The 12,370-nt window shown below is 33.4% G+C and overlaps 1 protein-coding gene across 3 annotated transcripts in view; it reads right to left on the bottom strand.

The window, feature by feature from the left end:
* The window catches only part of KDM4C (lysine demethylase 4C), a 245,333-nt gene that overhangs the window by 107,020 nt on the left and 125,943 nt on the right, over positions 1-12,370 (bottom strand). For 2 of the 3 annotated variants that reach the window (XM_084225527.1, XM_084225528.1), the window contains exons 10-12: positions 10,993-11,231; positions 8,480-8,841; positions 6,594-6,705 (exon numbers count right to left, since the gene is read on the bottom strand). In XM_084225527.1, coding sequence (XP_084081653.1) covers positions 6,594-6,705; positions 8,480-8,841; positions 10,993-11,231 — 713 coding nt within the window. The remainder of the gene's footprint in view (positions 1-6,593; positions 6,706-8,479; positions 8,842-10,992; positions 11,232-12,370) is intronic. The other variant, XM_084225529.1, reaches the window with a different exon arrangement.

Below are 12,370 nucleotides of genomic sequence, written 5' to 3'. Positions count from 1 at the left end.
AGAACAAGTAAAAGAAACTGTTAAATAGTATAACTTACACAAAGTAAAATTGTTATTATACTGCATTTTCGTTATGTCAAATATGTAAAATGACCCTGTCAGGCTGTACTGGACCCCAATCTTTCTCTCTAACAAACTGCAAAGTAACTAAAATGTATTTGATTTACATTGCTATGATTCCAATAAACTAACTTAGAGAAAGCTCTGAGGACTCATAGCATAGAGATTCAGTTTACATTTAAATTACCTGTAAAACTAAAATAACAATGCTATAGTTTTACAGAACTATAGCATTGTTATTTTTGAAAATAGCCATTTTTGGCTGCTTACTGATTTCTGCAACAAAATAATTCTCTATTTGAAACTAGATCATAAAGATACCAAACAATTAGAAGGGGTAAAAACCAATCTTTCAGTCACTGCATTCCCTAAATAGCTGCATTCCACATGCACAACTTTTTTGTGCATATGGAATGAAGAATTTAACCCTAGAAGTTAAGGTTCAAATTGTCAAAGACATCTACTTACTCTGGGTACCTAAGCTGAAGCACAAGCAACACATTCTTGCTGAGGCTAAAGTCCATGACCTTTCCAGTGTCTCCAGAAATAGCTACTTACCATATCCAGAAACAAATCTTAGAGGTGATCCAGTAGTCAGGCAACTTTTTTAAAATGTGGGCAGGAGGCCACAGAAAGGGAGATGTTCTTAAATCTGTATGGACTGCCAACATTAAGTATTTACAGCATATTGGTATCATAATTTCCTTTATTGTATATATGTATGTATGTATGTATGTGTATATATATATGTGTGTGTATATGTATATATGTATATATGTGTGTATATATATATATTTTTTTGTATGCATTAAAGCAATTCCAGTAATTTCACCTGTCTTTGCACTGTGCAAATTTAAATAATTGCACAAGTATTTAGAAATCTATTCAAAGAGGCATCTCAGCAAAATCAAAGCAGAAACAAAAGAAGATCTGCTGGAATCTACTGCACAGCCTATCAGCAAAAAACATAGTTGTCAGTACAAAACCACTACAAGTCCAAACTACAAGCTAAAGATTGGCAGATATCTGCTCTCCTGAAAAGCTTTCATTCATAGCACTTATTAACAGCTCCTTTCTCAATTCCATTCTCTTATGTAATTTTTCAAAGTTCTTACGAAAAAATTCATATTTTGCATTCTAATATAATCTGCTTGTGGTCAATGTAACTTAGGACAATAAAACTTGGTCAATTACTAAAATTACATTAGAATTTTTAGGAACTGATACTGCCATCTATATACATGCTTACTGAGTTACTAATTAAAGACCATAGTCTTCCAGGGTATACATCTGTACAGAAGTGGAAAAAACATGCCCTCATCATCAGGCATGTCCTGCGTATTAAGAAAACAAGTCACTCAGTTCCAACAGAATTACTTGGTGGTTCTTCCTTACTTTGGAAATTAAAATGTAATATCATTGACCATACTGCCAGATGCTATATGATCAAATAAATATTCAATTATGTTGTTAGAGCATACTCCTGTTTTATGCTACTCTGAAGAGAAAAAAAAGCACCAAGTGGGGAAAACATATTTATGGTTATTTTGTATCTCTAAGGTAGCACAAATTTAACCTACACCAATATATCGTTCCAGCACAAGTTTCTCTAGGCAAAACATAAGTGAAATTTGAGGAACAAGGTTACTTGACTGTGTTCAGTTAAGATTGTCCAGAAGTTCTTCACTGAACCAAGTCCTCTTCATAAGTTCAGTATATAAGTTATAAGTTAAGTATAGAAGATGCAAAACACACTCAATCACAGATCCAAATTCATGACAAATCAATGCCCAAATCAGAATTACAAATTTCTATCTTGAAGGTACAGTTCCTGCAAATCACTGAAACAAATATCCCATAAACACTTCATACACTAGAAAACAAGTGCATTTAAACACCTTCAAAAATCAATTTATTAAATGTAATTATTTTGTACATTAAAATATATATTACATACAGTTCTCAGCCAAAACAATTAGCAAAATCCCTTTGACATTAAAACTAAGTCACTTCCAATACTAATGGTTTACAATGCAGCTTCAGATTTTGACAAAGGTGATGATAATTCTATGGGCTAGGTTTTTTTTTAAGTTGAAAAACTCAATTTATTACTAGAATAACTTACTAGGCAATACTCTTCAACAATACATCAATGAATTAATCCTTTATAAATGCAAGTCATAGGTTTTTTGTGTTTTTCTTTGGACCATAATTATGGAGGATCTCAGCACCAACAGATCACCCCACAGAAGGGCTATCTTTCTCCTTGGTAAACATCACATCCAGTCTGCCTACCAACTCCATTGCTACACTTGAGAAGGCAACTGAGAGGCTGCACTAATGCAGCAGGAAACCAATTTTCATTTTGGCACACCTGATAAGAAATTATACATGCCTTTCTACACAAGACTGTAATTCTATCTAGTCCTTTATGAGGTAAAATACCATATTCTAAACCTAAGAAACCAGCACAATTAGAGCTGCAAGATTCATCTAGAGAACAGTGACTCTTCACTGATCACAACATGTACTACTGTCCAGCAAATGAGGATAAATGTTAGAAGAACTGGTTCGTACTCCCCTCTTGATCAAAATACCAACTAATCTTAGATCCTGTAGGTGTCCACTAAAAGAAAACTGCTACTCATGAAATATGTCAAGGGACTAGAGCTGCCAATGGTAACAATCAAAGCTGTCAGTTCTTGCCATTTCTGGAGATCAGCTGCTGGTCCAAAGGTTGACAAGAGTACTGGAATTTCAGGAAAAGCATTTATTAGATGTTTTAACACATCCTTTCCTAAATACCTACTAAAGATTATACCAGACTTTTAAAAAAGGTTTCTTAGGGTCTTCAGAAAAACACACGCTTCTCAAGTGTCAGATTTTTTTGTAATTACAGCAATCATACCTTGAAAATTGATTTTAAAAAAACAGAAGTAATACAGGTACCAGAGAAAATTACAGCAAATATATTTTTCTAGCACACTTAAGACTGTTGAAGGGGTAGATCGTGCTGGACTCTTCTGCACTAAATGATGATGATATATGAAAAACATACATAAATTATGTGCTTGATTAACCCACACTCACACAAAAGCAAAGTATTTTAAAGACGTAAAACTTCATTCAACAAAACATAATGGAAGGGAAAGAAATAACTGGAAATTGTAATACTAATGTGGTAAATATAAACATGCCTCTATCAACTGGTTAGCAAACTTTTATCTACCTATGCAACAGCAGGAAAAAAACATTTCTTTCTGAAGTAAGTGAGAATCTTCAAGCAAAATCTCCCATTTTAAGCTCTGAAACAAAAGAATAGTAGTAACTGCATCTACAAGTGTAATTTTCCCCTCTCTAAGTAGGCTTAGCCTATTTATGATATTACTAAACAAGCCTTAAATGGTTTGATTAGTAATATCAAAACAAGCACATCTCACAGGATGCTGACTGTGAATGTAAAAACCAAGGCTTCTTCTCATAGCAGAAGCCACTGTTTCCATTTACAGAAGTTCTCTCTTCCGGTTTCCTTATCTTACCAACTAATGAAAGTAAAATTACTATGAAATTCTGAATCATACTTAAAATGCTAAAAAACATAAAAAAAGAGGTCCATACTGAATTCAGTCTATACACTGTAATTATATCATTTAAGGCAATGGGAAATTTTAGTCAACTTGAATTTAAAATCAGTTTCTAATGTTGTGTGACCAAACAGTGCTGGAAAGAAATCTCTGGGACCAATCAATGTGCATGCAAAGTTAGCATGCCTGCTCCTTCTGCTGAATTTGCTTTTTTACTGCTTAAGTGAGCAGAAATACAACTGTATTAAATACAACAGAATATTATTACCACAAGTTAACATACTGCATTGAGTATAAGACCAAGGTTCATTACATAAAAATTGTTAGCATGTTGAGTGTGACATATAACCCACACTGTACTGCTGCACTTTCTTGAACTGGCAACTTGAGCTACAATTTCTAGGATTGATTCCCCAGTCCCTAGTATTTCTCAGTGCTCAATCTTTTAAGCATTAATTCCACAAGAAGTCAGATACACATAAGGAAAGGCTTCAGGGAGAGTGAAAAAAATAACACCAATAGACAACAAATAATCATTAACCTAATTATTTTCCATAAAGGAATACAAAACATATGTAAGACTATATAGTGATAAAAAGAAAGCACAAAACTCAAATGTCCGAGTGATCCTATAAAAAAAATTAATTTCTGCCAAAGAACTCAGTATTAAAAGTGAATTCAGAAAGTTCCTGCTAAGATTTAAGCATGCTGATCAACATGATAATATTCTATTTGCAAAATTACAATTCTGAAATGGCTGACACTGTCAAAGAATGCTGCCTACATGTTATTAATATCTACTGATCACCTCTCTTCACAGAAACTTCTTGATAGAACCCTAGCATCTGAAAGACTTCAAATATATTCATTTGAATATATATTATCTGTATTAGAAATGGCTACAGACCATCAGAACACTTTCCAACTTGTGGAAAGTGATAAGCGACAAGTTACATATTAAATAAAAAGCCTCAATTTGTTTTCACAACAACACTAGCTCATATCTTATTCCTTTACTTTGTTTGCAGTTATTATTTTACTGGACCCAGATAAATTAAAATACAAACTAATGTACAACAGATAAATCCCCCTTCTGACACAGAAATTACTGTATCAAAAGACAGTCTCAGCCAGCATCTTTTTTGCCCAAAACCACAGAGAACAAGAACTAAGTATGAATGCTGAATTACATTTCTACTACTATCCAGAATATGGATAAAGCACCTTCATAAAGACAAATGTAATCATAAGCACATTGATACCTATTACTTCTCTAGTATCTGACACAAAGAATCTTGAAAAAATCAGAAAATCATCTAGCCCTCATGCCATCATGTGTCAGGGAACTTAATGGGGTTACAGTTTTCCAGTCTCCTTCATCAGTTCTTCAATCTCTGCCTTGGATGTAAACCTCCTGCTCACCCAAATGCTACTACTTCTCTTTTGGTGTTCTTAGAAAAGTCAGCTAATAATTACATTACAATGAGAGACAGATGCATGAAAATAATAATAATTCCAGCTAGGAAATACCAAAACTTGCCATGTCCAATAGAACTCTTAATTACTTCCTTCCATCAGTAAACAGACATGTTTAATAGCTACTGATTCTAAGACAGCTCTTACTTTCCTAACAAAATACACCCTTATCTATTGGAAGGACAATCACCAAAGAAAGAGGAAAGACTTTAAGGTATATGATTTCTTGTCAAGATGTTGCCACTTTCACAAAACATTACAGCACGAGGAAGTTGGCAAACTACTGGATGAGATGGAGAATGTCTTGGTATTAGAAAAATCCTTGACTGAAAACTGTCATCATATCATCATCTAGCCAGACTATATCATACACAATCCATAGGAAATCCACAATATGTTTCAACCATAATGCTGAAAAAGCATCAGCAGGTAAAAGGAATTTAATCTCTAATTAAAAAAAGAGCACTTTTACTGCAACCTACCACATATTAAATCTTTAATTACTTTACTAGATGAAACTTAATATCATCCTGTAAATTACCATAACATTTTCTGAAATATGCTCTAGCCCTCAAGGTATTCAAACATATATGATACAGATCATGGGTCTAAGCTGTCTGTAATTTTCAGAAAGATGCTTAACAGCTAATTGAAGTATCATGCCTTGCAAAGCTGCAGCTCAGATAAAAAATGAAAGAGAAAGTATAGCTTTCTGAAACTAGTGAGGCAGAAGACATAAATCAATTATTTCAGAGTTGAAACAAGGAGGGAGATATATTGATGAGGGGTCAATTGAACCTACAGCAGTCAGCTCAACAATGCCTAACTTGCCAACTGAAAGTATAATACTGCTTAGTTACAACAAGAATCAATTAACAGGCATGCTGTCTCTCAAGTCAAGAAAATTTATCTGCAGCTGTAAGAAACAGATACTCATAATGAAATGTATTTGAAAGGGAAAAAATCAGGTAAGGATTGCAGGTAAACACTGAAGTATGCAGTGATGCTGGAATCAGACCCATAGTCACAGACATGGCATCAGCTCCAGATTATCAAACTATCTAAGGGAGTGTGAGAACTAAACTTCCGTTCTGCTAACTGAGGAGATTCTGCAAAACAACACCTGAAATTTGTGGTTCACAGAACTAGAATGGTACAGTGATATGAAAAAGGATGGTGTTTGTTTTCTATCTGATCTATTCTTCTGATGCACATTTCTAGAGTCTCCATAAGTCACACTTGATTAAATAAAGTAGCTTTATTCATCAGCTTTGGGTGGCTGTATACATGATTGCTGGGTAAAGCAGATTTACTTTTCAAATGTACTTCAGAGAAGGAAACCGCAGTGTTGGGAACATTTCTTAGATTTTGTAGCCTGTCTGCACAAGGCAGTGACTCTCTAAATGCCTATATATATGGACTCATAAAACCATAAAATTATCATCAGAAAAATGTATTAAATAGTCCACTCACCTTCATCACTAGTTGCTTGCTGTTTAACCAAAGTCATTGGAGATCTAGCTGGAGGTTTATGTAGTGGATGACGCCAACTCTTAGATATTTTCTTTGTTTCAACTTCCTCTGACTGAAAGGAAAAGATGCAACTAATTTAGAACGTAATTCTATATAATTAATTATGAAAAACATAAACATTCTTCTGCAAACAAACACAGATATAAAGTCTGTAAATACTACCACAGTATACTTGAAGGACCTTTAGTGTACCTATACAACACTTGCCTCTAATTAAGAACATATATTTTAATTTAGAAGTGCAATCATTGTCATACACAAATAATTTCAGGTATAATTTACCTGTAGTACAATACAGCCATTAACTGTGGCTAGAAAAATGAAGCAGAAACCCATTGGCTTAGCTTGTGAAAGATTCCACAATTCTTCAAGAATAAAAATTTAAAAAAAAAATAAAATCTGGAGCTGAGACAAGAAATCAAGAGTCCTGATAAATTATTAACATGTTGATCTAGTATATGAAGAAATTACTTCCTCCCTCAATATTCTTATGTATATTAAATTTAAAGTTATCCAAGCTTCAAGAATTAAGGCAAACATTTCAAAGTCTCGAAGTGCCACTGAAGAAATCCCAAAGAAAACAAGTTACTAATGGTGTCTGGAGGTTCAGGACCAGAGGAAGGGCAGGGACATTGGCATAGGTGTGGGAAGGATAGAGTTTCACACAATTCTTATGAACCACAGCATTCTGTGCCTCAAGACCCTGAATCCAACCTAGCAGATTATACACGCACCCCTTGAAGTAAATTATAAAACAACATTATATTTACCATGATAAACAAAGGGCAGAAGATGCGGTCAAAGCACAGGACAGGTTTATGGTCTAGAATAGTTAGTAATTAAGTAAAAAGGGAACTGTCAGGCTTTTTAAATTGCATTTGTACAGTACACTTCTTCACTTAAAAGAGAAAGAAAGAATATGCAGTAATACCACAGAAAATCTGAAACATATAAATATAATGTAGTTGAAAGGCACAGGAAGAGATACCATCTCTAATACATGTTATTTAAACACTGAGATGTTTGTACTGCCCCTTATTATGGTGGAAGGGCTGGATCCAAGATTATCAAAACCTACAACATTGAAAAAAATCTTTACAGTTCACATATGTGGAAGAGTCAGCATGACTTTTAGTTTTGACTTCTAAAATATATTCCCCATGAAGTCTCGCAACTTGGCAGTGGATTTCCTGCTTTCTCTCTGCCAATTTGAGATTCAGCTCACCACTCAGAAAACTACTGACAACAACCACAGCCTAATTTTTCATTTTGCATCCTAAAGTCAAAGCTGACCATGCATCATAGCTGAACAGCAAGAGGGAAAAAAAATGCCATGTTTGTAGGTGGCCCAAAGAGCAAACTTTATTAAAACCTACTGTTTAAAAATTGAAAATATATTCCTTTTAATAGTGGGATTATCTCCTTCAAGTGTTCCCTTTACATATTTCAATTCATTTCCAAAATCCAAGAATAGGAAGCAGGTGAAGCTCATAGCCCTGCTCATACTGGCAGGCAGTGAATATGGGAATAGCTTTGAGAATAGCTGCTGACACTTCAGATTCACAAATATAAAGTGAAATTACTAGACATCTAATATAACAGGGAAAAATACATCAATAAGCAAACTCCAAAACCAGTCTGCTTTTGGATCAAAATTGCCACTCTTGCCTAAACACTTCAAAACACGTTCAAATTATCATCTGATTAAAATCATGCATATTCTTAAATCCTTTAATATGGATATCAGGTCTCATTAGAAAAACAGTCACTCATATTTCATTAAATCAAGAATATATTACTATTATGATGTAATTTGTTTCACATACACAAGATATTTCCATTCTGTCTTCTTCACCCTTTTTTACAATTGGCACTTCTCCATGTTCCAAACTACTTCCAGAACTTTCTAGGTTGCTGATATCATCCTCTGTTGAGACACTTTCCTCTCTATCTGGATTTTCTGCTTCAGAAGTTTGTCCCTCTGCTTTATGGTACAGTATGGATGAAGCATATTGATTCTGAGATTTCAAACTGTCTTCTTTTCTACATCTATCAGAAGCAGTCTTGCTAGCCACAGAGTCTTCAAGCATAAAGGAAGAATGACTGGAATCTATCCTGTCCTCATCTTCCATTTTTGTTTTCTCAAGTACAGGAACAGGGTTCAAAATTGAGTCAGAAGGGATGCTTCCTATAAATTAAGAATATGATTTGTTAATAAATGCTACTTTACATTACCATATTGAATTTCACAGCAATCTAAATGATTCAAACTCAAAGCATGGTTCCTCATTTAGAAATCATACAGAAAACCATTTGGTGGAAGAGCATACACAAAGGTGGAGCATAGGTTTTATCAAAGAATAAATTAAATGTAAATGGTTTGAGTTTAGAGTATGAAATACAGTTTTGATCATTTAATCAGTATTTTGCATTTGAATTGTAGCAGGTCTTCATTTAATTCAAAATAATCAGTATGCAGCTTCCTTAGTCTTTACTCAGGTTGCCCACATGCACTTTGAGTCGATGAAAAAAATATAAAAGGCTGGTATATTGAACCTTCTACCCTGCATTTTATACCTATTATGCCTGTTTAAAAATGAAAATAACCAAAGATTAATAGTATATAATTACAAAGATATAATTCAAATAGATACCAAGAATATTTTTCAAACAACAGCAGCAATCTAAAAATGAAAAGCAATTAGCATAATTCTATTTTAAAAAAATTAGCATAATTGTATATTCAAGTAATATTGAAGAGTGAAATTGAGTGGATTTTACTTTATAAAAATTCTTCTTCTGCTGATGCTTGCATTGGAAACACAGAACAATGGGCTAGAGAGGTCACTCAAAAAACATTCCTGAAGAACTCCGGCATACACTGCACTGAATTCTGATTCAGCAGCACATCCATGATATTAAAGAAAACAGTTTCTGTTAAATCCCTTGCTATTCTTCTTTCATAAAGGTTATTTGAACTTGTTTTTTCCGAAAAATTTTCTTTTCAAGTCAAACGAATATAAAACTTAGTAACACAAAGTCAATAGTAACATGTAATCACTGGGCACAAACAGTACTGCTTCAACTGACAACTATGGACATACTAGTTAAGACAATGCAGAGCAAACTATCTTCTTCAACACAAGTACTGCTTCTGTCATGTCTAAAAATGTCCATTTTCCTACAAAGGTCCAGGCACCACACTTTACGAGAACAAAGGAGAGAGGGCAGCGCTTCACTCTTCACCGCTTTTCCTTCCCTTGCCGATAAAAACAGAATGGGTACTAACTAAATACTATTTTCTCTGTAGTCATGAACTTTTCAAACCTCTATTAAAAGTTGTGGGAAGGTGTAAAGCAATACCACCTTTAAAAAAAAAAAAAACAAAAACAAAAACAAAAACAAAAACAAAAAAAAAAAAAAAAAAAAAAAAAAAAAAAAAAAAAAAAAAAAAAAAAAAAAAACAAAAAACCACAGACCTGGAAATGCTTTGATAGAGCAGCAGATAATTTGTGTAATGGAATGTCTAAACTTCCATATTGCAGTATTTTGGTATCTTTATGTGAATCAATCAATCAATCATGGTGATTATCCAAGGAAGCACTAACATAACCATTAATATTCACAATAATTAAAACCCTGTCTATATGCAATTTAAAAGTGAATTTTCAGTAGCAATTTAAAACAAAATAGGACCTTCTAAAATTGAAATTAAAAGTCCAGTTTGCCTTATGAACAGGAATGAGGAACTATATCAAAATTACAATGGAATGTGAAATAGAATAAATTAAGTTCGGAATAGACCAAGTATATTACAATAAAAACGTTTGTGGAGAGAAAAAAAAAAATCTTTGCCTTGACTAGACCTTTATAGCTGTCAGACAGCGCCTGAGGAAATTAAAAGGAATTTGGAGGCTCAAAATACAACATTGTTGTGCACAGGTATAGAACACTTCTAATTTGTAGGCTCATCAGGCAAATATATGTAGCATACTCACAAGGATGTATGTTCTGTCCTGTTTGAATAGTGTTAAGACATTCTTATAATTTCCATATCAAAAACATTTTGCTGTAACATATGAGTCCACCGAAGAAATATAATTTAAAAAACCTCACTCTTTTTGATCTTTAAAATACATTTAAGAGAGTTCTGGTGGTATCACTCTCAATTAAAAATATTAACTTTGGTATTTTCTCTTTCTTACCAAATATCAATCTGCTTTGCACAAATAACTCTGTGTAAATATTTTAGTATACTACTGTAGGACAATACTTCAGTCACATTAGAATATAAACAGCCTACAACTTACATGTTAAACATAATCAGTGCTTATCTCACCTGAAACCTTGACATGATCCAATAAATGCTGATCCACATGCATTCTACTACTGTTTTCTTCTTCCCCAGAAGGCAATCCTGTGTTTACCACTCTCACTTTTTTTTCTGGCTCTTCACTGACCTTGAAGCCATCAGTAGCTGATTCAGTCACTATGATTTTTGCATCAGCTACCATAGCAGATACTCTCTTGTCCTCTGGAGTTTTAAGCTTTTTAGATCGAGATCTGGTGGGCTGGAAGCTGTTATAGGAGATATTGCTGTCAGAGTAGAAAGTCTGTCTTGGATAAGATAAAACATCTACCAATATATGTCCCTTTCACCTGTTTAAAGTGGTAAAAAACTGACAATTTTTCACCTTTTTGTGTTGAGATAGTGCTACAATTTATTAAGTGATAGATTAACAATTGATTGGATTTAACCTTCTAATCTTTTATCACCATTCCATGGCAAAGTTGTTAAATTCTAAAAGTAAAACCATCTTTAAGTAACTATTACTTAACTAGCACACAAACTAGCTTTTTAATAAATCATTCATTTGAGCCCAAAAAATAACATCATTACAAGAATAATAAAGACAAAACTCTTTCAGTAGCAGTAAAATCCGGTGATATTTCCAAACCCTAATGTTAATAAAAGACTAGTCTGAAAATCCTCATAAAAGCTGACCTGTTCGGAAGTTTTTAAATGAGTTTTAACAGAACCAACAAGCATCTGTAAAAGGCAAAAATTATGATCACCAAATATTCCAGAAGACTACAATATCAAGTAATATATATAATTATTTTCTGTTAGAAAATAAAGTTGAAATTAAAGATTGAGCGTAAGTTTTTGCACCCTCAGATGTATAAGGGAACGCTTAAGGCAGGAGAAATGGCAAACTCATTAGAAATAGGCTCATAATTTATACGCTAAGAATAAATGTAATAGGAAATAGACCAGTTTCAAATTCAACCATGTGACACAAGAAGAGTATTTAATATCATCATACAGCAGGTTTCAAAGCTCATTACACATTAGAGATAAAAGCACCACTATCGCAGATGAATTTTACAAAGTTTTAAGCGAGTTTTACAAAGATCTTGCATCTTAGATTCTACATATCTCTGGAAAAACATTTTGCTGCCCCTTACATTTTATTCCTTGTCTACAAACGTGTATCTTTCAACACATTCTTTATAAAATAGAAATTTAAAAAAAATTTGCCAAAGTATGAGAGAACCATCAGTTCACACTGTAAATAACAGAAAGTATAATTACTATTTACATGCAGTCATTAAATGCTATATAGCAGCAATGGATTTCAGCTGTAAATGTCAGAGATAATCTCTCCCTGTCACTATATTCATGAGGATTCCCATAGACGGTATTTTTTTTTTTC

The sequence above is a fragment of the Fringilla coelebs genome (genome assembly GCF_963513975.1).
Source record: "Fringilla coelebs genome assembly, chromosome: Z".
NCBI classification, from domain to species: Eukaryota; Metazoa; Chordata; class Aves; order Passeriformes; family Fringillidae; genus Fringilla; species Fringilla coelebs.
Note: the sequence above shows the minus strand (reverse complement) of the source record. Positions and strands in the feature narration are given on the sequence as shown.